General features: G+C 40.2%; 2 protein-coding genes across 7 annotated transcripts in view; one reads left to right on the forward strand and one right to left on the reverse strand.

The window, feature by feature from the left end:
• The window catches only part of STX18 (syntaxin 18), a 117291-nt gene extending 111491 nt beyond the window's left edge, over nucleotides 1-5800 (forward strand). For 2 of the 5 annotated variants that reach the window (XM_006128191.5, XM_089777805.1), the window contains 3 exons: nucleotides 1237-1295; nucleotides 2085-2154; nucleotides 2918-5800. In XM_006128191.5, the coding sequence (XP_006128253.2) occupies nucleotides 1237-1295; nucleotides 2085-2154; nucleotides 2918-3124 (336 nt within the window). In that variant the 3' untranslated portion in view covers nucleotides 3125-5800. The remainder of the gene's footprint in view (nucleotides 1-1236; nucleotides 1296-2084; nucleotides 2155-2917) is intronic. The other 3 variants (XM_075930747.2, XM_075930746.2, XM_006128192.5) reach the window with 3 other exon arrangements.
• Nucleotides 2803-23730, reverse strand: part of NSG1 (neuronal vesicle trafficking associated 1) — a 38761-nt gene continuing 17833 nt past the window's right edge. For both annotated transcript variants that reach the window (XM_006128194.5, XM_006128193.5), the window contains exons 4-5: nucleotides 16967-17077; nucleotides 2803-7616 (exon numbers count right to left, since the gene is read on the reverse strand). In XM_006128194.5, the coding sequence (XP_006128256.1) occupies nucleotides 7416-7616; nucleotides 16967-17077 (312 nt within the window). In that variant the 3' untranslated portion in view covers nucleotides 2803-7415. The remainder of the gene's footprint in view (nucleotides 7617-16966; nucleotides 17078-23730) is intronic.

Genomic DNA, 23730 nt, shown 5'->3' on the forward strand with positions numbered 1-23730 from the left:
AGTGTGTCCGAACTAAGAGCCCTCACTTTGGACCCCCCATATACAGTTTTCTTTAAAGACAAGCTCAGGTTACGCCCCAACCTTGCCTTCCTTCCTAAGGTGGTTTCTAGCTTCCATATGTCTCAGGACATTTACCTCCCTGTCTTTTACCCCAAGCCCCATGCATCGAGTAAGAAACAGGTGTTACACACCTTTGATGTTAGAAGAATGCTAGCTTTTTATGTAGAAAGAACAAAGCCCTTTGGTAGCTCCTGCAGCTCTTTGTAGCAATTGCAGAATGGCTGAAGGGGCCACCAGTATTTGCACAAAGAATCTCATCCTGGATCACGACCTGTATTAGGGAGTGCTATGGGTTTGCTGTGATACTGGCCCCTTCCCTCACAGTCCACTCTACTAGGGTGCAGGCCTCCTCTATGGCGTTTGTAGTTCAGGTCCCTATCTTGGACGTCTGTAGGGCCGTCACATGGTCTTCTGTCCACACTTTCGCCAATCACTATGTGCTGGCTAATTAGGCTGGGAAGGACACAGCCCTGGGTAGGGTTGTACTTAGGTCAGTGGAAAGCTAGAATTACTTACCGTTGTAACTTGTTCTTTGAGATGTGTTGCTCATGTCCATTCCAAAGCCCGTCTGCCTCCCCTTTTTCGGAATAGTCCGGTAAAAAGGAACCAAGAGGGTGGAGGGCCAGCAGAAGTATATATTGGCCAATGTAGCGGCAACACTGCAGGAGGCTCACCTGTTGGCCCAATGGATACTTCCGATGACGTGCATGCAGCGGGCACACACTGACATGGAATGGACATGAGCAACACATCTCGAAGAGTAAGAGTTACAATGGTAAGTAACCATCTTCTCTTAATTTCATATTATACTGTTACAATAATATCACCTACTTTGGCTTCTTCTCAAGTCAAAACATATATAAAATTGCGGGAATGTTGCATTTACTGTGTTTTTTGTGTACTTGTATATTGAGCAAATCTGTAGAATAATTTTCTCTCATCATTGGGTGAAAATAGTGGATTTTGAGGTTGCTGTTTAAATATAAGCAAACATGTTCATGATGCTTTTTACTTCCTACTACAGTGAAGATGCTGAAAAACCTCATTTAGCTCTTAAACATTGACTGCTTCAGAATTAATTATAATTTAGATTTTACTTTCTTCTTTAGAATGTCTTTGACAGCATTCTGATCTGTGACTTCATGCAGTGTTTTTGCTGTTGTTTTCCTTCTTTAGTTTGAACAGGAAAACCAGCGACTTGTTGGTGAGATGAATAGCCTGTTTGATGAAGTAAGGTATAACTTTCTCTTATTTATTGGGTTTGCATGTTTTATAACCAGGGCCCCTGTGTTCCATGGCCACAGAATCCACCACTTGCTAATACCTTTCATTTGTTATAGGCTTTCATTTAAAAACCTCAAATCCATATAATTGTAAATAAACCTTAAAAATGTAAACTGAATGTAAACTTGTGCCATGTTATTTCCATAGGCAGCCTGAAAAAAAATCTCTGCAAGGTGTGTGATCTGTTTCCATTCAATGGGTTATTTAATTCCGATCATTTTAACACAGCTGGATGTTTGTGTTTATCCTGTAATCCCCAATTATCTCCCATGCTTCCCCAAATGCAAAAGACCCACCTATCAAACCCCTCCCATCTTTTCTCTGACAACTACAAGTCTTCAGCAATGAAAAACTGTAAACATGGGATGAGTTGAAAATAAAATGGATCTAATATCTAAAATCACTACTTGAAGGGCTACTGTATTTGCATTATTCGTTTCCACTTCATTTCAACAACACTCTTTCCCCTCCTTTTAAATTCATGGGAAGCTGCTACAGAACTTCCTGTAATCCTGTAAGCATCTTTACAGGCTTTACTCTTTCTCACCATAAATTGTGGAATATTTGCATGTAACTGCTAACTAAACAAATTGCTGACAAAATGACTACCTTATTTATAAACTGATTTGTTGGAGGTGAAAATGTGAGTTTGGAGTGAATCTATAGTGGAAAATGTTTGCACGAACACAGTGACATATGGGGGGTGTTTGTGGGGGTTTTTTTTGTTTGTTTTTGTCAAGGCAAATTGAAGGAAAAGTGGTTGAAATCTCCAGACTTCAAGAGATATTCACAGAAAAAGTCTTACAACAGGTAAAAAAAATGTTTGCTGCTGTAATGTCAAAATGTCACGAGAAATCTCTCTTTGTATATAAAAAGTTTTTCTTGATGGGCAACAGAATGATGTCATCACAAAAGCTGCCAGAGAGTGGGGGGTTTGTGAGCATGGGGCTCAGCCCGCTAGTAACTTTTAACTGTGTGCTTAAGCAAAATGAGCTTTTCTTGTAGAAAAGCTTAGGGTTAGGCTTAGCTGTGAAACTGTGTCGTCTTAGTTATATTACGAGATAGGCGAATAAAAGAAAATAAACATTGAGCAAAAATGGAACTTCCTATTTCAAAGCCAAATACTGGATGGCTTGTCCTGTATAATAATCTTACTAGATGTATGTTCTTAGTAGTTTATAAGAATAAAAACATTCTTGAATTAACTATTAAGATTCCCTTCCTCCTAGAACACTGTTAATCATGCTTGTTGCTTATGCTAAATTAGTGGCATTTTGGAAACTATAACATTTTCCTAAGACAAATAGCAAAAACTGATAGGCAACACGTAGGTCTGATCCAAAGTTACAGAAGCCAATGGAAGTTTTTCTTTTGTTTTCAGGCCCCTAGTGACATAGAAAATTTAATATTTAATTAACCAACAGCCTCTTAATGATAGATAAAGAGGCATATAAGAGATTAACACAAACACACTTCTTTATTTCATATTTGTGATCTATTCTGACCCAGAGCTTTACAGTTAACATTTTTCTGCAGAATTTGTCATTGTCTTTATGGAACTCTTGCTCAACAGGACACTGAAATTGACAATATTCATCAGTTAGTTGTGGGTGCAACAGAGAATATCAAAGAAGGCAATGAAGACATAAGAGAGGTAATGTTACTATGTTGTGTTCTAATGCATTTCTTGCTAACTATCAAAGCATTTTTGCATATTCATGACTATATACCATGGCTATATTTGCAACTTGAAGACTACCTTAAGGGCATACCTGATTAGCAATAATAGTGTAGGTCGAAGCTAACTTGATCACTTAAAAGGAAGTGTAGCCTGTTGAACTTTGTCTCACTAATCTTGGACTGAACAATCACTGGGACCTGTAAACTTTGCTAATCTTCACTTCCTTGTTAAAGATGTGAGAGACCCTGGGCTGCATCTAGTCACCTATGCAGTGTCCCTAAAGGTTTGGTGGAAAAGGATACCACTCACATTGATGGGAATGTTGTCATGACACATTAGCTTTATCAGAAGAGGCCTTCCCCATACTGGGTAAGGTCTTATTTATAGATTCATTTATCTAACTGCCTAAACATGAATTTAGGATCCTATCATTAGGCATCTATTTTTGAAAATCTGTTTGGGGCTTTATTTTCAGAGACTTTGCTTTGGTATTTTATTTCTCATATTCAATTATCCAAAAAGTAGCATGAAGTGGCAGAGATTAATCTTTTAAGACACATTGTCAGTAGACTTAATATTCCGCACATCTCATTCATGACTCTGAGCATCGTCTTCATTCTAATTGCTGGTGCTACTGAGGCAGAGTAACTGATTTATTTAATGTAACAAAGTCCATCAGTGGCAGAGCTGTGACTAGAACATAGATCTTCTGAAAGGAGTAGTCCTGTGGCACCTTAATGACTAACACAAATATAGAGAGTATCATGAGCTTTCGTGGACACAACCCACTTCCTCACATGATGCATGTTAACTCAGGAAGTTGCTTAATCTCTGTGCTTCAGTTTCCCTACCTAGAAAACTCTTTGTAGACAAATGAAAACATCTCTATTTAAGAATTGAGACTGATACTGTTTAAGATAATCTGTTGACATTATGTCTAAAATAACCCCCCAGCCTTACCATTTCAGTTGAAAACAAATCTTGGAATCAGTGTTTATTTTGAAATTGGACTTGGTCATTTATAATATTTAAAGATAGCTCAAACCAATGTTAAATCAGCCCTCAATAACAGTCACTCTCAAGTTATTTAATCATAGCAGAGCTCTAATTGCACTGTTTAGAGAAGCTGCATCACTTGTTCTTAGAATGTCAACTTTTGGCATGTAAATAGAATGTATATGCATTTTTTATTAATTTTTGGCTCTTTCTTTAGGAACTATTCATTATTGGATATAGCATATATTCTATTATTAACTAACCCCAACTATCTTGGTGAATGGGGGAATGCCTTTTCTTCTTTCAGCTGACTCTGCTTTGGAAATTGAGAATTGTGTCATGGGGTGAGACTACAGAAATATGGGCCTAACTTTGAAGTCAATGAGCAGCTTTACTACTGGCTTCAAGAGGTGCCAGATTGGGCCTGTATTGACTGTTAGTTGAGTCACATTATTGAAATTCAGAATTTTTTAGGAAAAAATAGTCATTGAGCTCATATCTTCCTACAGGCAATCAAAAAAAATGCTGGATTTCGAGTGTGGATCCTTTTCTTCCTTGTAATGTGTTCATTCTCCTTGCTTTTCCTGGACTGGTATGACAGCTAATAAACCCTGTGTGTTATATTTGTATAAGATTTAGACATTCCGTCTCTCAAAAAATGGTACACTATCTGCAAATGCCATACTCTTGTGACTCGAATATTTTCCAGCAAAAAGTGTGTACACATACCCACTCTTGTAATGCAGATCAATACTATTTAAGCCCATTCAGCAGCTACATAAAACAAAGGTAGGTAGTCTTTCAAAACTGAAAACTTTGAATCAGCTAGCAAACGAAAAGCACTCTGGAGTTTAGTGAGCTGCAAGAAATTTTCAGCAAAATAAATTATACAACATTCAGGAAACGGGTAGCCCATCATGCCAGTTAGTGGAAAGTTCAGGATATACAATGAAAAAAAACTGTGGCAGTATACAGCATTTAGCTTTTTTTTAATCAGTCTTCTCAGGTTTCATTTTTGGTCACATCACTCACTACAAATTGTAATAATTGTACATATGTGATCATCGCTCCTATTTCTGTAGAATTGGGTTGTACAGGGCTCACGAGTATTTGCTGGAAAATAATTGTCTTTTAAACACTGTTGTAAAGCTTTACTTACACACTGTTCCAAGAAGTTGGGGAAGTGTTCTGTATGTATAGTAAACAGATTGTATTAAGATGGAGTAAAGCTGAGAAATAGGTAATATATAAGCCAAACGTTTTGGAGTGTTAAAACTATTAACTACCTATTTAGACAGGATGGGAGAACTTGAGAAGCTGTTGGAGCCAGGAGTTTATGAACCACCTTCTGTTGAAGTCAGTGGATAAACTCCCTTTGACTTCAAGAAGTACAGGATCAGTCACCAAATGAGTTTTATGTTTCCAGCTGCTTCATCATAATTTTTTTGGAAGTTTACTTTTATGATGGTAGTCTTGCTGCTCAGCAGCTGGCTGTACAATGAAGTTGTTTACTGATCTAATTTTAAGAGGAAAATATATTAATCAAATCTATGGTTGATAATAATGGGAAACAAATCTTTACTTCTAAAATTTGAATTCATATTTTGGTAAAAATTAATTTTAGAAGTACATTTTACTGTGTATCTTGGGAAATGTATGTCAACATGCTCTTTGCAACCGGCAATGTTCTTATTCTTTATTTTGCATGAAGTGAAAATGTCAAAAGTTACATGTGAATTATTTACATTCAATAAAGTACATCTCTACTAGAAAACAAAACATGGTATGTTTTAATGTGTTTACATAAGTTAATTTTAAAAAATGCAAAGAAATTTTGGCACATAATTTATTGCTTTTTATGCATCCCATGCAGCATAACAGAAACCTTTTGTGATTTATAATTCTATGATGTTAATAACATTATGTTTGGTATTAAACCTATAGAGTAGTAGTGGCCATTTTGTACTTTATTGGGATGTAAAGTTCTTGATACTAAATACACTAATAATTGATTAGAAGAAAACCCAAAAATGAAGCTAACCAAGTCTGAGTACAAAACTAGACAAATTATTTCCTTTCATTTTTGTATCATGTCTACAACAATGAAACTTTTGACATGTCCACTAGAAATATCACATTCAAGTAATATGAAAGGAAAAGTTAATCTCATACCTAAAAGCTTCACACGCTTAATTTGTCTAACTGGAAGATTAAGCAAATTATTTTTGTAATGCTTATTGAAGATTAAACTAAAAACATGGCTTCATACAAAAAAAATGGCAATACAAGAAAACACCAAACTTGAACATGCGCCTACAGTACTAGTCTTGTATGGTCTTTTTTCTTCTATTGTACACAGTTATGATTCTTAAGTCAACTTTAAAACAGCAAGTAGCATAAACTAAGACAGCTGTTTCACTTGTGATGTCCTGTAATGTTTCAGCAAATCAGCAAACTGCAAACAGCATAGTTAACTCAAAGCTATTCAGAATGTATAAAAAGGGAAAGTGTTAATATTGTATAAAAGTGTTTTTTAAATGTTACTCCCTCTGTCATATCAGAGAAATTACAGAGAGTGGATTACAAATAGAGTGAAAGGCTTTCTGCCTGTTCACTGCAATCAAAGGATGCCATTTCTTATCCCTCCAGTTCATAAGTTGTTTTTATACAATCTGAACAAATCCATAGCTAAAAACGTGTCTCTCTCCAGTGTCCTATCTAGTTTGTGTTTCAGTGCACATACTTACTAACATACTAAAGCCATAGTGGAAATGTAGTGAAATTTTGTTGACAGCAATAATAAAACATTGAGCATGCCTTGTTCCAGAGAACTTCATTATCACTTACAAATCAACAGTGAAGAAAAAAATGCTACCTGACGGGTTTTTTTCCTTTCTCCATTCTAATCATTACAGCATACCCTTGATAGCAGTTCTGATAACAGCCTTACTTGAGCTGAAAGCAAGTTTTAAATACAGCTCTTTGCTAAACAAGAGATCACTCTAGTTATGGCTATGATGTTTCAGTTTGCAAAAATGGCTACATAATAAAAAAGTATCAGTTCAGACAATAAAGCACATCATTTGTGAGAAGTCCAAATCACTGAAAAATCCAGTGAAAAATTCTGTCAGCATCCAATAAATTGCAAGAAAATATCTAAAATTGATTTCTTAACATTGAAAATGGTGTCAAAGATCTAAAGCAATGCTGATATGCACTTTATTTTATGCCCATGAATGTTTTGTAGCAAGATTTTTGTTTTTTGCAAAGCGGTATCAGCAAACAGAAGCAATTGCACCATAAACATGAGTAACCTCTAAATTATCCATAATTATATTTAATGAAAAGTTCCTTAAAGTCCCTTAGTTACCTTCAAATGACATTAATAATCACACTAAGCTGATTTCTCAGCAGCTTCAGTCTCCTGTTCAGATAATTTCTCTTCTGACAGTACTGTCATCCATGGAGACACTGAGCGTGTGATGGTTTGTTTGGCCAGATTGTAGTGGTTTATGACAGTGTAAAATTTCCCTCGAGCGCTGGAGTCTTGCTCAGAGTAGTAATTCTCTAATCCAGCTGGAATGCATTGATTGTTCTGAAAAAAATTCACTATTTATATTAGAAACTGTTACAAAGACACTAAACAAGTAATTGTTTTTTTATATTCTACATGATTTACTTCTGTGAAAGTCTAGAAAGCAACATACTCCTTGTTGAATTGTTGTGATGGTTACTATATAATGGTATCAGTGATTCGAATTTATTTTGGAATGTTCCTCACTATAACAACCTCCTTGATCAAATCTTGAGTCCCACAGGGAAAATAGTCATGCAATTATATTACTTCTGTATAGCACAATTTTAATACAGACACACACTAAAATAGCAGGCAACATTAAGCAGTCACATTTAGTTTACCTTACAAAGGTTTTTTTAAAAAGCTCTAAGTTTCTACAACCAGACATCTCTGACGCCTCAGTTCAATAACAAGCTAGCTGATTCCAGCAGTTAAAGCTACAATTCCAGTTACATATTGCTGCAGGCACTTTAATAGTCTGATTTTGGTCCATGTTAGATAAAAGCTAACAAATGCTGTTGCCAACCTATGAACACAACAGTAGTAAACTATGCCACAGCAAAAAATGTGCCGTGTTTATACAAACCCAAGATTTTCTAAAATATGTAGCTGAAGTTAGGCTCTTAAATCCATATCTAATATGGAATTCAGAGCCTAATTTTAGCTACCTGTATTTGAAAAGCCTAGCTAGGGAACTGTGCATGAATGTACATATTTTCATTACCTGTTGGCTAGCTCTTAGCTATCATTCCAATGATGATGTAGTAAACGATACTACCACTTGCTAAGAAAATTTCAACTCTTCTTAGGAGGCTAGTTCAAGATAAGCTAATGAAGGCAAATATGACTATGAAATAAACATTTTCCCCAGTTATTGGTAATTGCACTACTCAGATCAGTTTGAGAACTGAATAAGTCTAATTATGTCTACCTCACCTAGAAACACATTTTAAAAAAATGTCAGTAGTCTTGAAATACTTGGGAAGTAGTCAAATACATTTTAATAGCACTCTCCCAAAACACAACAGTAATACAATTTAGGGGCAGCAATTCTCAGGCACAATAGAGGGCATGTTAAAATTGCAATATCTTATTTGATTAATATCACTTTATTAATCACCTTAGTAGAAAAGAGAGGCTTTTTTAAAAACAAAGTACTAATAAGATTCCCCAAACAGCTTAATGTTTAAGAGACAGACAAAAATAAAGCTAGATAATCTGGGAGACAATAGAAGATGTTAGAATAATTTGTGCCCTAAAATAGAGCATGATTATATAGAGTGGGGTTAGTGTTTATGGGCTAGACATAAAACTGAAGGAAAAAGTAAAGGCATCCCAAAACCATCAGCCTGTATGGTAGTTCTATCAGAAAGCACCAGATGAATAAAATATTGTGGCAGGTCTAACCCGTACAGGAGGCATTGCTGCCAGAGGGCATTCAAATGAACACCCTTTAAAAATCCTTAATTTATAAAAGAACATTGTGGGTGATTTATCAATTCTAACCAATCATGAGTTTTTACAAAAAGCTGAATTCATGTGAGATTAATGACAAATATGGCAAAGGACAGTATCTCTACTCAGCACGATTCATAGACTCATAGACTCATAGACTTTAAGGTCAGAAGGGACCATTATGATCATCTAGTCTGACCCCCTGCACAGTGCAGGCCACAGAATCTCGCCCACCCCTCTTAGAATAATCCTCTCACCTATGTCTCAGATATTGAAGCCTTCAAATACTTTGAAGGCCCCAACATGCAGAGAGTCCTTCAGCTGTGATCTGTGCCCAATGCTACAGAGGAAGGCGAAAAACCTCCAGGGCCTCTGCCAATCTACCCTGGAGGAAAATTCCTTCCTGACCCCAAATATGGCGATCAGCTAAACCCTGAGCATGGGGGCAAGACTCACCAGCCAGACACCCAGAAAGTTCCCTATAGCAACTCCTATCATCCCTGCATTGACCTATTTCCAACTGGTAATGAATGGTCAATTAGTTACCAAGATCATGTTATTTCATCCAACCATCCCCTTATCATAGAATCAGAACTGGAAGAGACCTCAGAAGGTCGTCAAGTCCAGCCCTCCGCTCTAGGCAGGACCAATCCCATCTAAATCAACCCGGCCAGGGCTTTGTCAAGCCGAGACTTAAACACCTCTAGGGATGGAGACTCCACTACTTCCCTAGGTAACCCATTCCAATGCTTCACTACCCTCCTAGTAAAATAGTTTTTCCTAATATCCAATCTGGACCTCTCCCACCACAACTTGAGACCATTGCTCCTTGTTCTGCCATCTGTCACTACTGAGAACAGCCTCTCTCCATCCTCTTTGGAACCTCCCTTCAGGAAGTTGAAGGCTGCTATCAAGTCCCCCCTCACTCTTCGCTTCTGCAGACTAAACAGACCCAAGTCCCTCAGCCTCTCCTCGTAGGTCATATGCTCCAGCCCCCTAATCATTTTGGTTGCCCTCCGCTGGACCCTCTCCAATGCGTCCGCATCCTTTTTGTAGTGGGGGGCCCAGAACTGGACACAGTACTCCAGATGTGGCCTCACCAAAGCCGAATAAAGGGGAATAATGACATCTCTGGATCTGCTGGCAATGCTCCTCTTAATGCAGCCTAATATGCCATTAGCCTTCTTGGCTACAAGGGCACACTGTTGACTCATATCGAGCTTCTCATCCACTGTAACCCCCAGGTCCTTTTCTGCAGAACTACTACTTAACAGGTTGGTCCCCAGCCTGTAACTATGCTTGGGATTCTTCCGTCCCAAGTGCAGGACTCTACACTTGTCTTTGTTGAATCTCATGAGATTTCTAGTGGCCCAATCCTCCAATTTGTCTAAGTCACTCTGGACCCTATCTCTGCCCTTAAGCGTATCTACCTCTCCCCCTAGCTTAGTGTCATCTGCAAACTTGCTGAGGGTGCAATCTATCCCCTCATCCAGGTCATTAATAAAGATATTGAACAAAACCGGTCCTAGAACTGAACCTTGGGGCACTCCACTAGAAACCGACCGCCATCCTGACATCGAACCGTTGATCACTACCCGCTGGGCCCGGCCTTCTAGCCATCTTTCTATCCATCTTACCGTCCATTTATCCAATCCGCATTCCCTTAACTTGCTGGCAAGAATATTGTGGGAGACCGTATCAAAAGCCTTGCTAAAGTCAAGGTATATAACATCCACTGACTTTCCCATGTCCACTGAGCCAGTTACCTCATCATAGAAGCTAATCAGATTGGTCAAGCACGACTTGCCCTTTGTGAATCCATGCTGACTATTCCTGATCACTTTCCTCTCATTCAAGTGTCTCAAAATGGATTCCTTTAGGATCCCTTCCATGATTTTTCCAGGAACCGAGGTAAGACTGACCGGCCTATAGTTCCCTGGATCGTCCTTCTTCCCTTTTTTGAAGATGGGCACTACATTTGCCTTTTTCCAATCATCCGGGATTTCGCCCGATCTCCACGACTTTTCAAAGATAATGGCCAAAGGCTCCTCAATGACGTTTGCCAACTCCTTCAGTACCCTTGGGTGCATTAAGTCTGGACCCATGGATTTGTGTACGTTTAGTTTTTCTAAATAGTTCCTAACCTGTTCTTTACCCACCAAGGGCTGTCCATCTTCTTCCCATCTTGCGTTGCTTAGCACAGAAGTCCAGGAGCCGACCTTGTCCGTGAATACAGAGGCAAAGAAAGCATTGAGTACTTCAGCTTTCCCCACATCCTCTGTCACTAGGTTACCTCCTTCATCCATTAGGGACTGCACACCCTCTCTGATCACCTTCTTCTTGTTGACATGCCTGTAGAAACCTTTCTTGTTATCCTTCACATCCTTAGCCAGTCGCAACTCCATTTGCGCTTTCGCCTTCCTGATAACCCCCCGGCATTCTCGAACTATACATTTAAACTCCTCCCTAGTCATTTGTCCAAGTTTCCACTTTCTGTAAGCTTCCTTTTTGTGCTTAAGTACACCAAGGATTTCCCCTGTAAGCCAATCCGGTCTCCTACCAGGTTTGCCTCTCTTGCTACGCGTCGGGATGGTTTCTTTCTGTGCCTTTAATAAGGCTTCTTTAAAATACTGCCAGCTGTCCTGGACTCCTTTCCCCTTCATGTTAACATCCCAGGGGATTCTGCCCATCAGGTCTCTGAGGGAGTCAAAATCTGCTTTTTTGAAGTCCAAGGTGTGTATTTTACTACTCTCTTTCCTTCCTTTGGTCAGGATCCTGAAATCTACCATCTCATGATCACTGCTTCCCAGGTTGTCACCCACCTCTACGTCCCCTATTAGTTCCTCCCTGTTTGTGAGGAGAAGGTCAAGCTGTGCATGGCCCCTGGTCGGATCCTTCAGCACTTGTACCAAGAAGTTATCCCCAACATTCTCCAAAAACTTCCTGGATTGCCTGTGTACTGCCTTATTGGTTTCCCAACAGATGTCAGGGTGATTAAAGTCCCCCATGAGAACCAGGGCCTGCGATCTGGAAGCTTCGCTCAGTTGTTCGAAGAAAGCCTCATCTACCTCATCCACCTGGTTCGGTGGCCTGTAGCAGACACCAACCACAACATCACTGCTGTTTGCTCCTTTAAACCTGACCCATAGACTTTCAACAAGTTTTTCTCCCTCTTTATACTGGAGTTCAGAGCAATCATAGTGCTCTCTTACATATAGTGCAACTCCTCCTCCTTTTCTCCCCTGCCTATTCTTCCTGAACAATCTATACCCTTCCATGACAGCGCTCCAGTCATGCGAGTCATCCCACCAAGTCTCTGTTATCCCAATTAAATCATATTTCTTGGCCTGGGCCAGGGCCTCCAGTTCTTCCTGCTTGTTGCCCAGGCTTCTCGCATTCGTGTACAAACACTTCAGTCTACCCAGATTCAATCTACCCAGACTTTCCTATTTGTTTTATCACTAGCCTGGATTCCACAATTAGCTCCATGGACTAAATCTGTTGGCCCTTCAAGGAATTAGGCAGTGTTCCTACTATATTGCCCAGTCCAGCATCCTTCAATATTCCCCACCAGTAAGATACTTAGTTGTAGCCACCAAATGAGCTCTTTATTGTAAGTGTTTTGTTGGGGCTGGATCTAGCTCTCTAACTGTCCTGCAGCCTGTGTCTTGGTTCGCGACATCATTTTGAATTCTTTTTATTCATTTTCCTAATTCTCAAATTATGTAAGAAAGTAGTACACAGGGGGTGACTGAGCTAGTGACTTATGCCTAGGTTTGGGACACCTGTCTTTTTCATAGCCTGCAGCAGCAGCTAGTCATAGGTAGAGCCTTTGATACCCATGGCAACTATGCTTTCTACTTCTGCTTGAATTTGGCTACATCAAGATGGCTCTTGTTCTTTTGAGGTGGGCTGCATTGATGGCCTCAATGCTTTCTTTAGAGGGACGGTGATTCTATTCAGCTCCATTATCATGTTGACAGCTTTGGGTGTAATGTGTAAGGCTGTGCCAGACTTTAGTTGATATTTTGAAATTGTTTTGATCAGTTGTCTCTGGGTTCAAGAGGAGGCAAGTGCTCTGGCATCTAGAGTCAAACATTCCTTTGTGACTATATTAAGTTAACTGTCTTGGAGAAACTGACATGGGATGTTTAAATAAGAATGGAATGGCCCATGTCTCCAGCTGACATTCCTGTAAATCTGACCTGTATGTTAAAAGTTAAGAGCACTTCAAAAGTGCAGTCTACCTCTCAGCAGGTATCTGAGTTAGGCTCACAATATCAAAATTCAACTATCATCTAAATAAGCCTTATGTCTGATGCCCAGTGGAAGGAGTCTCCAGCGTGGAAAGGCTAGGGACTATATAGCTAGCCCACAAGACAAAATTAGGAGCCCAAACAAATTTATGCTGTTAAGGCACTGGCACAGAACTGCCCCATGAGGTTGATTTCAGAAGCAACAAGGCTGGTCCTCAAACTCTGAGACAGGATCACTGACTCCCGAAAGCCTCAAGATGAGTCATCAGTTATTTCTTATGACTGAGTTCTTGGTTAGTAAAATGAAGGCCTAAAACATAAGCCCATGTAGCACAGGCCTGATTTAGAGACCTGCGGCCTAGCTAATAACAAACAAAACATAGCTAATATAAAGGAAAGCTAAGCTGTGAGCAAGAGGCAGGCCCCTGCTCATAGAACTTGGCACAAACAGGGCTGAGAGTGCCAAACACAAATTGGTACCAGGCCCACTTGTAGACCAGTAATTGGTACCAACTGTAAAAAGTAATTAGTACTGGTCATAACTTGAAAGCACATGGCAACACCAGCTCATTAAAAAAGACTTTGGTACCCACACTCCCACAGCTATCGACCCAGGTTCAGGAAAGGGTCTAAAATGACAGCATAATGGATAAAAATGATTTAATCAAACCACGAGGTGCAGGGCGATGGGTGGTATCTAAGTAGCGTCAAGAGGGTGGTAACCTGACACATCAGGAGCAATGTGTAATTTGTTTGTACCTGTATATAAAGTGTTGTCTTTGTCTCACCCGGGGACAGTGGGACCAAAGTAGATATAAGACAGCCTTGGTTGTTAAGGTACAGAGTTGTCTCACAATCCATGATCTTTTGGGCCTTGAAGCAGTCAAGACATTTTATGGTAGTGTGATTGTAAAATAGGTTGAAAATAGAGAATAACTACTCAAGTCTTTATTCAAGTCATTCCAGTGCATAATATGCCATGTGATCCATCTCTCAAGGCAACTGGAGAGTCACTTGGAACTGACAATGCCATCAGTGACATTTAATGATCAAAGCAGGGTCTTGTTGCCATGAGATTTCTACACAGCTTTATTCCAAGCACAAAATACTACTGATGTTACTTGATTTGAGGGCTTCGATGCAGTTGGTGCTTCATGGTCAAAGCACCTGTAGAACTGCCATGGGAGATGACAATGTCACACCATTAAATGCACATAGGCAATTTGAAGCGTTGGATCCACAGAATAGTATAAAAGTTTGAGAGAATGGAACTGTGGTACCCATGACATAGTAAGACTGCCCAGGCATTGATTCTACAAGGACCTAGAAACAAGTTGTTTGAGTTTGAAGATGCCCCACTATATGTGGGTATCCAAGCAGAGTAGAATAAACTAACTTTGTATACTTGCCACATCCTTGAGTCAAAGTGACCCCCTATAGCTCTAGAACTATCGATGAGGAACACTCTTTACTCTTTGCATGCAGAGCACATCCGCATCCTAGGCTAGGGACATCAATGCAAGAGAAAGTCAATGCAGGCAAAGATAGTTTTGAGATAGTAAAACCGTTAGTAAATAATTTTTATTGGAGCACTTTTCCTTGGTCTCAGAATGTGACATTTGCCCAAAGCTTTGCCTGATCCTCCAGAAAAGAGGCACAGGCACTGTCAAGAGCCCAAATTCAAGTCAACATTTCCATTTTAGGCCTCATGACATTCAGATCAATTATTGCAGTATAGCTTTGATAGTCTATGGATTTATCTGACAAACATAAAAGTTTGTGTTCCCATCTATCATGAAATGGTCAAAACTAACTGTCCTTTCACAAACTGTCTCCACAAAACACCCACTACTGTGACAGTAACAAGCACCAATAAATGTCTTTTGATATGAGCTATATGTACCAATGCATTAAAGAGCGAGAAAGCTTTGAGATCCTTGGGTGATCCCACCTGCCTTTGTTAAGAAAGACAAGACCAAAAGCAGGAATCCAGTGAAATAATAATCTCAGAAATTAGAAGAAAGAAAATTTCCCTGCATTGACTACGGAAGGTAGAAAAGGCAAGCAAAGACAAGAGAGGACACGGGACAGCAGAGAGAGGTTACTGCTGAAAACATGACATAAGTCTTCCAGGAAGAAATAGCCTTTATTACAATAGTACTTAACAGGCCCAACTAAGAATTATTCTAGGCACTGTACAAACACACTGAAAGCTCTCTCAAGCCGGGACTATCTAAACAGACAAGATGGACACAGATTAGGATTAAGTATTATGGTCTTCATTTTAAAGATGAGACACCAGCACAGAAAGTGACTTGCTTGAGGTCACACAAGAAGTCTCCAAGGCAGAAACAGACACTGAAGTCTAATCTCCTGAGGCCCTGAGCTCAGTCCTGGTTGCCAAGCAAAAGCATTCCCCTCTGTGGCACCAGGAAACTGTTGCTAACTCTCCCACAAACAGAGGCCGAACTTGTTGACTCAGCAGGATCAGCTGACTAGCTGCAGACTGCTGATTGGACACATCTTTAGTATAAAGCATCCTGTTCCTGCCATAGCTATTGTTTGAGCAGCTAGTTGCTAGGCCTGCTGCTGACCAGACCCATGGGACCAAGTTCCTGCCTCTTTGCCTGGTTCCTACTCTTTGTGCTTGTTACTATGTCCTGTTCCTGCTTCCTCACTGCAGTTTGCTGTGGCCCTTGGTGTAACTCCTGACCACAACCGTGGGCTCCAACCACTAGGTCAGACGATCCCCAGTTCAGCCACAAAAAGCATTTATTTACTTTAAAGAAGAATGTAATGGGGAAAGAGGTAGCTTAACAGAAATAAACGAGGGGTTTTTGTTAAAAGTTAGGAGTATGAGAAGAGACAGACAACTAGGAATATGAGTAGGTGACAAGCACTAAGAATGAAAGCCTGATCCTGCAGATGGTGATAGTGGAGAATTTAGAAGTGAAAGAAATCATACTGCTCCTCTGTATGGCCAGAGATAAGTAAGTCACCATGTTCTTGTGAAAACTGATTCCCATTCCAATCTCTCTCTCCCCTTCCTTCCTAGTTGATTCATTCTCTATTATCTTCATGCTACCTCCCTAACTTTAAACCCCAGGTATGTAATTACATTAGTTAGCAAAGAAACATTTACAGGAAAATATATTTTTCCTTTATTGGATCTCTGGGCCTGTTCCTATAAAAAGCAATATATTCTATGACCACCTGTAAGTATATAAAGGCTTGTTTTTACACAGTCTTACAATCTAATGATAACTTTTATACATCTGTCATAAATCTAAAGTAGGAGCAGAGTCCAGAAGTTTCACTCCATGTTTTAGATTTAGATCTTCCATCCTATGGCTTATAAATTTGGGGAAGCATGTGACATTCATCTTCCAAACAGCTGCAAGTAAAGATTGTGATTTTAAGGGCACAGGATTAAGAATTATGTTAGTGTCTTGATCTGTAGAACAGCAGCAAAAAGAATCAAGATTATGTAAATGAGATACTCACCACCTCACTAACTATGCAGAAAGGAACAGAGAAAGTAGCATTCTATAAAATATTAAAACTGTGTAAATCGACATAACTTGCCCAATGATAAGTAAAAAGCAGCAGAGATAGTTTTACATGTTTTTCTATTTTTCTAAAATTTATGTGCTTTACCTTGAAAACGAATCCTTCTGGACAGGTATGATCATACTTGTAAACCTTGTAGACGACCAAAAATACAACACACGTTAAGAACGCAAGAGCAAAAAGGACCAGAACAGTTACCTGCAAAAAGAAACAATAGAATGTTTGTGTTAGCAATGCATTCCTTATCACATTATCATTCATTAATGTACTGTCTAGAATCAATGTGCTTTGCAATAAAAAAGCCAAACAAGTAATTTAGCCACTAATAAGTGAACAAAGTAGCAAATGTGCCTCTGTACCTCCCACTCAGAGAACCCAGAAGATAGTTCTGCTCACTTGTTCATCACCTAGGGGATTGTTGTGACAATTGGGCCTATAATTTTTTTGTCTGCTTGGGAATTATCCATGAAAAGTAGGTCAAGTTATTACCAGACAAAAAAACTGAATTAATCCAACCAAAAGAACTTTCTTGTTTACGCAGCATGAGCTCAACACAGTGTCTGGAAATTAATAGACCAAAATTGGTGTGTTGGAAACTGTCCTTGTTTTGTCCACCAATTATGAGGGAATGGGCTATTCCACCCACCACTTCCCTTTTGGGGCCTAAAGATAGACTCTTTGGGAGGAAAAGATAAAGAGCAGACTGAGGCTACTGGAGCAAGCTTAATCATCATGGTTGCTCCCCCTACCATCTCCTGGGACACAAAGCCTCTCTCTTCCTGAAAGATGTCTTGACCCTGTGAGGCCAGAGAGGGACCCAGATGACATCACTACCTCTACCGATTCAGCTGAATCCCAAACATGCTGGGATAAAACAGTATCAGACTTTTAACAGCAGCAGTCACAACTCTTCCTTCAGCCCATCTCAGCAAACTTCTTATTTTTCCACAAAAGGAGTTATTACCATCAGAGAGACCATGCAAGACTGTCAAACAAGGGCAGAAACCTTCTAAAAGGCTCTCTCCAGCTGATGGGAAAGGGAACAAGGGATGTTGTTAAAATGTAAACCTCACTTAAAACTGTACATTTCAAGTGTTAAAAGAAGGAAAAAACAGTTCTTTAATAAAATGTTAAAAGAATGTTTGATGATGTTTTCCATGGTTCTAAGCAAGCTCAGGTATCTGTATACCAAACCCCAGACCTTTTTAAACACTGTTGGATAGTGCACTATTTATGTCTTCTAAATTAGTGCAAAGGCTTTTGTACTGAAAGATGTATTGTCATCTTTGAAAAATCATGGAAGGTGGGAGAGATTCCAGAAGACTGGAAAAGGGTAAATATAGTGCCCATCTATAAATAGGGAAATAAGAACAACCCAGGAAACTACAGATCAGTCAGTTTAACTTCTGTGCCAGGGAAGATAATGGAGCAAGTAATTAAGGAATCCATCTGCAAACATTTGGAAGATAGTAAGGTGATAAGTAACAGCTAGCATGGATTTGTAAGGACAAATCATGTCAAACCAACCAGACAGCTTTCTTTGATAGGATATCAAGCCTTGTGGATAAGGGAGAAGCAGTGGACGTGGTATACCTAGACTTTAGTAAGGCATTTGATATGGTCTCTCATGACCTTCTTATCAATAAACTAGGGCAATGCAACCTAGATGGCGCAATGGTGGATGCATACCTGGCTGGATAACCGTTTTCAGAGAGTAGTTATTAACGGTTCAGAATCATGCCGGAAAGGCATGAAGAGTGGGGTTCCACAGAGGGGTCTGTTTTGGGGCCGGTTCTATTCAATATCTTATTCAGTTATTTAGATGATGGTATAGTACGATTATTAAGTTTGCAGATGATACCAAGCTGGGAGGGGTTGCAAGTGCTTTGGAGAAAATTCAAAATGATCTGGACAAACTAGAGAAATGATCTGAGGTAAACAGGATGAAGTTTAATAAGAACAAATGCAAAGTGCTCCACTTAGGAAGGAAAAGTAAGTTTCACACATACAGAATGGGAAGTGGTTGTCTAGTGAGCTGGAAGGAGTATTGCAGAAAGGGATCTAGGGGTTATAGTGGATCACAAGTTAAACAGGAGTCAACAGTATGACACTGTTACAAAAAAAGCAAACGTGATTCTGGTATGAATTAACAGGAGTGTTGTGAGCAAGACATGCGAAGACATTCTTCTGCTGTACTCTGCACTGATTAGGCCTCCGTTGGAGTACTGTGTCCAGTTCTGGGCACCACATTTATGGAGAAAGTCCAGAGAAGAGCAACAAAAATGATTAAAGATCTAGAAAACATGACCTAGGACGGAAGAATGAAAGAATTGGATTTGTTTCAGTTAGAAAAGAAGATCGAGAGGGGACATGATAGCAATTTTCAAGTAGCTAAAAGGGTGTTACAAGGAGGAGGAAAAAAAATTGTTCTCCATGGCTTCTGAGGATTGGACAAGAAGCAATGGGCTTAAATTGCAGCAAGGGAGGTTTAGGTTGGACATTAGGAAAATCAGGGTGGTTAAGCAACTGGAATAAATTGCCAAGGGAGGTTGTGGAATCTCCATCACAAGAGATATTTAAGAGCAGGTTAGACACTTGACAGGGATGAGCTAAACTTTTGGGCAGCCCCCGAAGGATCTCTCTGAGGGTACATCTAGACCACAGGGTTTTTCAGAAGTACAGTATCCCAGAAAAACTCCACCGTGTCCAGGGAATGCGTCTGCTCTTCTGCTGTTTTTTTTTTTTATTTTTTTTTTGCGCAGAAGAGCACGAGCACTCTTTCAGAAGCCCTGTTTTCCTTCTTCCATGAGGAAAAAGGGTTCTTCCAAAAGAGGAGGATTTTCCGAAATCTGGCCCAGTGTAGACGGGCCAAATTTCAGAAAAGCCTCTTCCGAAAAACTATCAGGAAAAGGTATGCAAATTGCAGAGCGCATTTTGCATACTTTTTCCCAATAGATCATTGTAGTCTAGCCTGTGGGTTAGCATCCCCCAGCCCAAAAAAGGTTTCCCACCACTGATCTAGATAGTGCTTGGTCCTGCCATCAAGGCAGGGGATTAGACTCGATGACCTCTTGAGGTCCCTTCCAAGTCTAGAATTCTATGAAAGGTTCTGTTGTCACCTTTCCCTGTCCAGTACGCACTCAAGGCTGCAGGGACAGAATCAGGTGTTTTGGGCCAGTGGAGGGGTTTCAATGTCAATCTAAATCAGTGGTGGGCAACCTGCCGCACATGCACCCCCTTTCTGCCTTCTTCCCCCACGTGCCTCTCACGCACTGGAGCACTGGTTGCCCATCCCTAATCTAGATACAACCAAGGTGACTCTAGTGGGTGCAGGAGAACCATCCAAAGGGTATGTGCAAAGTGTTATCTGCTCCTTCTAATTAGGGGATATACAACTTTGTTTGTTAATGACATTTGCAGTCTGGGTATCCTTTCGACTGAGCAAAAAACATCTGTTAAGTAAAATTCATAGTGTTGACTTTGACCTACAAAAGCCCATGACTAAGGGGCTTTATGCCCACTCAAGTTAATAGAGAGACTCCTATTGACTTAAATGGGTACTGGCACAGTGTGCTAGTTTCTTTCTCTAAGCATCATCCAGACGGCTCTGATGTAAGCTGCTGTATTCAAGCTACCCATTCTCAAAATGGAACTCTGTGGGTGGGGCATTGGCTCTGGAATTAACTCTCCTCTTGTCTTAGAAAGACAAAGTTGGTTAAGCTAAAGGGCATATTGCAGAGCTTATCTCATCAGGCCTTTGCCTGAGGGAGGTGTAGCCTGACTGAGTTTCATTTGTTGTTTGGGGAGTTGTCTTTGAAATGACCTTGTTATTTTTAGCTGAATTTCAGAACTCATGCACAAATGCCTGGCTGCTGCAAGAGGCACTTTTTTTTTTTTGATAAATCAGAAAAAATAGCATGTTACAGCAAATGAAACAACAGCAAACAGAGCCAAAACAAAATTACATGATTAAGTCATCAAAAGAGAAAATGGATTTTTAAGGAATTTGGATTTTAAAGAGAGCAGAGCGAGCCAGCTGTACAGATCTTTAGAAGGAGAAGAATTTCACTGCTCTAGGTTTAAATAAGCAAAAGACAGTATTTTGAGATATTGTAAAGCAAGAAAGGTTTTGGGATTTCTGCATTTAGAGGGAAAGGGAAACCTGTGTTCTCATTACAGGAAGTACTAACCCAGGGCTGGGAAGCCCATTCTACAAACCTTACTCATGGCAGTGGGACAACCTGAGACATTTAAACATTTCAGCATCAGATTTTGGGGCTTTGTCTACCCTAGGAAAATCACCTGCATTATAGGTGGTGTATTATAAATACTGACATGCCTAGTCTGCAGTGCTGTTGTTAGTCCCAGAGTATTAGAAAGGCAATGTGGGTGAGGTAATAGTTCTCTGCTCAATGTGCAGCAACAGTCAAAAAAGCTAACAATGTTAAGAACCATGAGGAAAGGGATACCTAACATCAGTCAATACCCTAATACCACTATATAAATCTATAATACACCACACCTTGAGTACTGCATGCTGTTACTGGTGTATAAAGCCTCCACCCAAGCTATTACTTGATTTTCACATACATTTTCTGGAAATGCATTAAACTGTAAGGTCCTGCCAACACATGACTTAAGAATGACAAACCCTGCTTCTGACCGCATTGCTGTGAACACTGTTTGAGGGGAGGGCAGTTGTCTTCTCAGTCACTTTATTACTGATTATTTGTAGGGGATTAAGATTGAAATTGTTCACAGTCAGTTCTGCTTTGGATTGCATCTTTGTAACCACTGAGCTTTGAAGCTTTGTACCTGTCTCTGTAACTTTCAGCTACCTTGCCTTTTAAATTCTGCACCTTGTTGTCAGATTGTTGAGCTTTGTAATCTTTATGACTTTTCAGCCACTTTGTAACTTGCTCTAAATTGCATTCACCCTGTGAAAAGAACGTGTATGAGAATGGAGACTGGAGCGTGTTTGGGGTGAGGGAAACAGCCAGGCTAAACACTTGGAACCAGGAGGTGACTAATTGAAGCAATCATGGAGACATCGCTGTTCTAAGCAAACAAAGAACCTGGATCTAGGGAAGTTTGGGCATGCTGTTCCATGACATGGTGGAGGAAGGATCCTGTGTTTGTCACAGGAGCTGCCCAGTTCCAGTAAAAGGAGAGAACATGTGGCACAAGCTTTCTTATGATCAGCTCTCCAGCCAGGATCCATGACTGCAGGCAGACGCTCTGGACATAATATGCTTTGGCTTGCCTTGCAACCTTTTGCCTGTGTAAGTGTGAGAGTGTCTGAGGGCATGAATGAATGTGTGTATGTGCATGAGAGACAGAGAGAGAGCTCATTCCCCTTTAATTTAACCCTATTGTGGATTGATAATTCCTCATTTAATAAATCCATATGAGCGTAACCCTGGGGTGGTCTCCAGTGAAATTTGGGGTAACATTAACTCATAACTCAGAAGAGATTATTAAAATTGTAAAAGTGAAGGGCAACAAGGAATAAGTTTCCTTATTAGGAGAAATTTAAAAAGATTTTTCATCTTGCACAAGAGATGACTAACAAGATATGATAGAGGTGTTAAAAATTGTGACTGGGTAGGAGAAAACTAAGTGTTATTTACTCTTTCACATAACAAGAAACAGGTCACCCAATGAAATGAATAGACAGCAGGTTTAAAACAAACCTAAGGATGTGCCTCTTTACAAAATGAAGTCAGCTTTGTGGAAAATGTTGCCAGTGTCTCCACTAAGTTGCACAGCAGCGCAGTTTCACAGATGATCAATCAGCTCTGCTCAGGTGGTTAGCTCCCTGCAAGGAGCCCTGAGCCTCTAACAGGGCGGGGCTGACTGGTCATCTATGAAGCTGTGCTGCCGCACAACTTAGAAGGAACAATGCTGCCAGGGGATGTTGTGAAAGCCAAAACTGGGTTAAAACAAAAGCTACGTCTAGACTACAAGCCTCTTTCGAAAGAGAGCGTCTAGACTGCAACCACTTCTTTCAAAAAAGTCACTTTTTTTTTTTGAAAGAGCGCACCCAAGCAGGCTGGATGCTCTTTTTTGAAAAAACCCTGTTTGCTTTCAAGAATGCCTTTTTTCGAAAGAGCACTTTCCAAAAAAGGCGATCTTTCTCGTGAAATGAGGTTTACCACGGTCGAAAAAACTGCCACGTTCTTTCAATTTAATTTCGAAAGAACACAGTGGCAGTCTGGATGCAGGGGAAGGTTCCCCCCCCCCCCCGCCCCGAAAAAAGGCCCCTTTTTTTGAAAACCCTGTAGTCTAGACACACCCAAAGTAGGTACATTCATGGAAGATAGGCTCATGAATGGCGATTAGCCAAGATGGTTAGATACACAAGTCCATGGTGTGAGCTTCTCTAGCCTATGACTACTAGAAGCTGAGAGAGTATGACAGGATGGATCACTCTGCCTGTGTTGTTCATTCCCTCTGAAGTATATGGCATTGGCAGTTGTTGGAAGACAAGATACTGGGCTAAATGGACAACTGGTCTGAGCCATGGCCCATCCTGCAATATTACTGGGATTGGTAGGTGTTTGGCACCTTGCTGAATCAGGTGCTGGGGAACCGATTTTCAGAGGTGCAGACTACTGACTTATTTCACAGACAGGGTTGCCAATTCTGACAATCTATTCCAGGGTGGGGGGTTTCCTCCAACATGACTGTCATTTTCTTAAAATCTCCAGGATTGCTTTCAGTAGTCACTGGGGGTATGTCTACACTACCCTCCTAGTTCGAACTAGTGGAGTAATGTAGGCATACCGCACTTGCAAATGAAGCCCGGGATTTGAATTTCCCGGGCTTCATTTGCATAAGCGGGGAGCCGC

The sequence above is a fragment of the Pelodiscus sinensis genome, chromosome 4 (assembly GCF_052426305.1).
Source record: "Pelodiscus sinensis isolate ZL-2025 chromosome 4, ASM5242630v1, whole genome shotgun sequence".
Taxonomy (NCBI): domain Eukaryota; kingdom Metazoa; phylum Chordata; order Testudines; family Trionychidae; genus Pelodiscus; species Pelodiscus sinensis.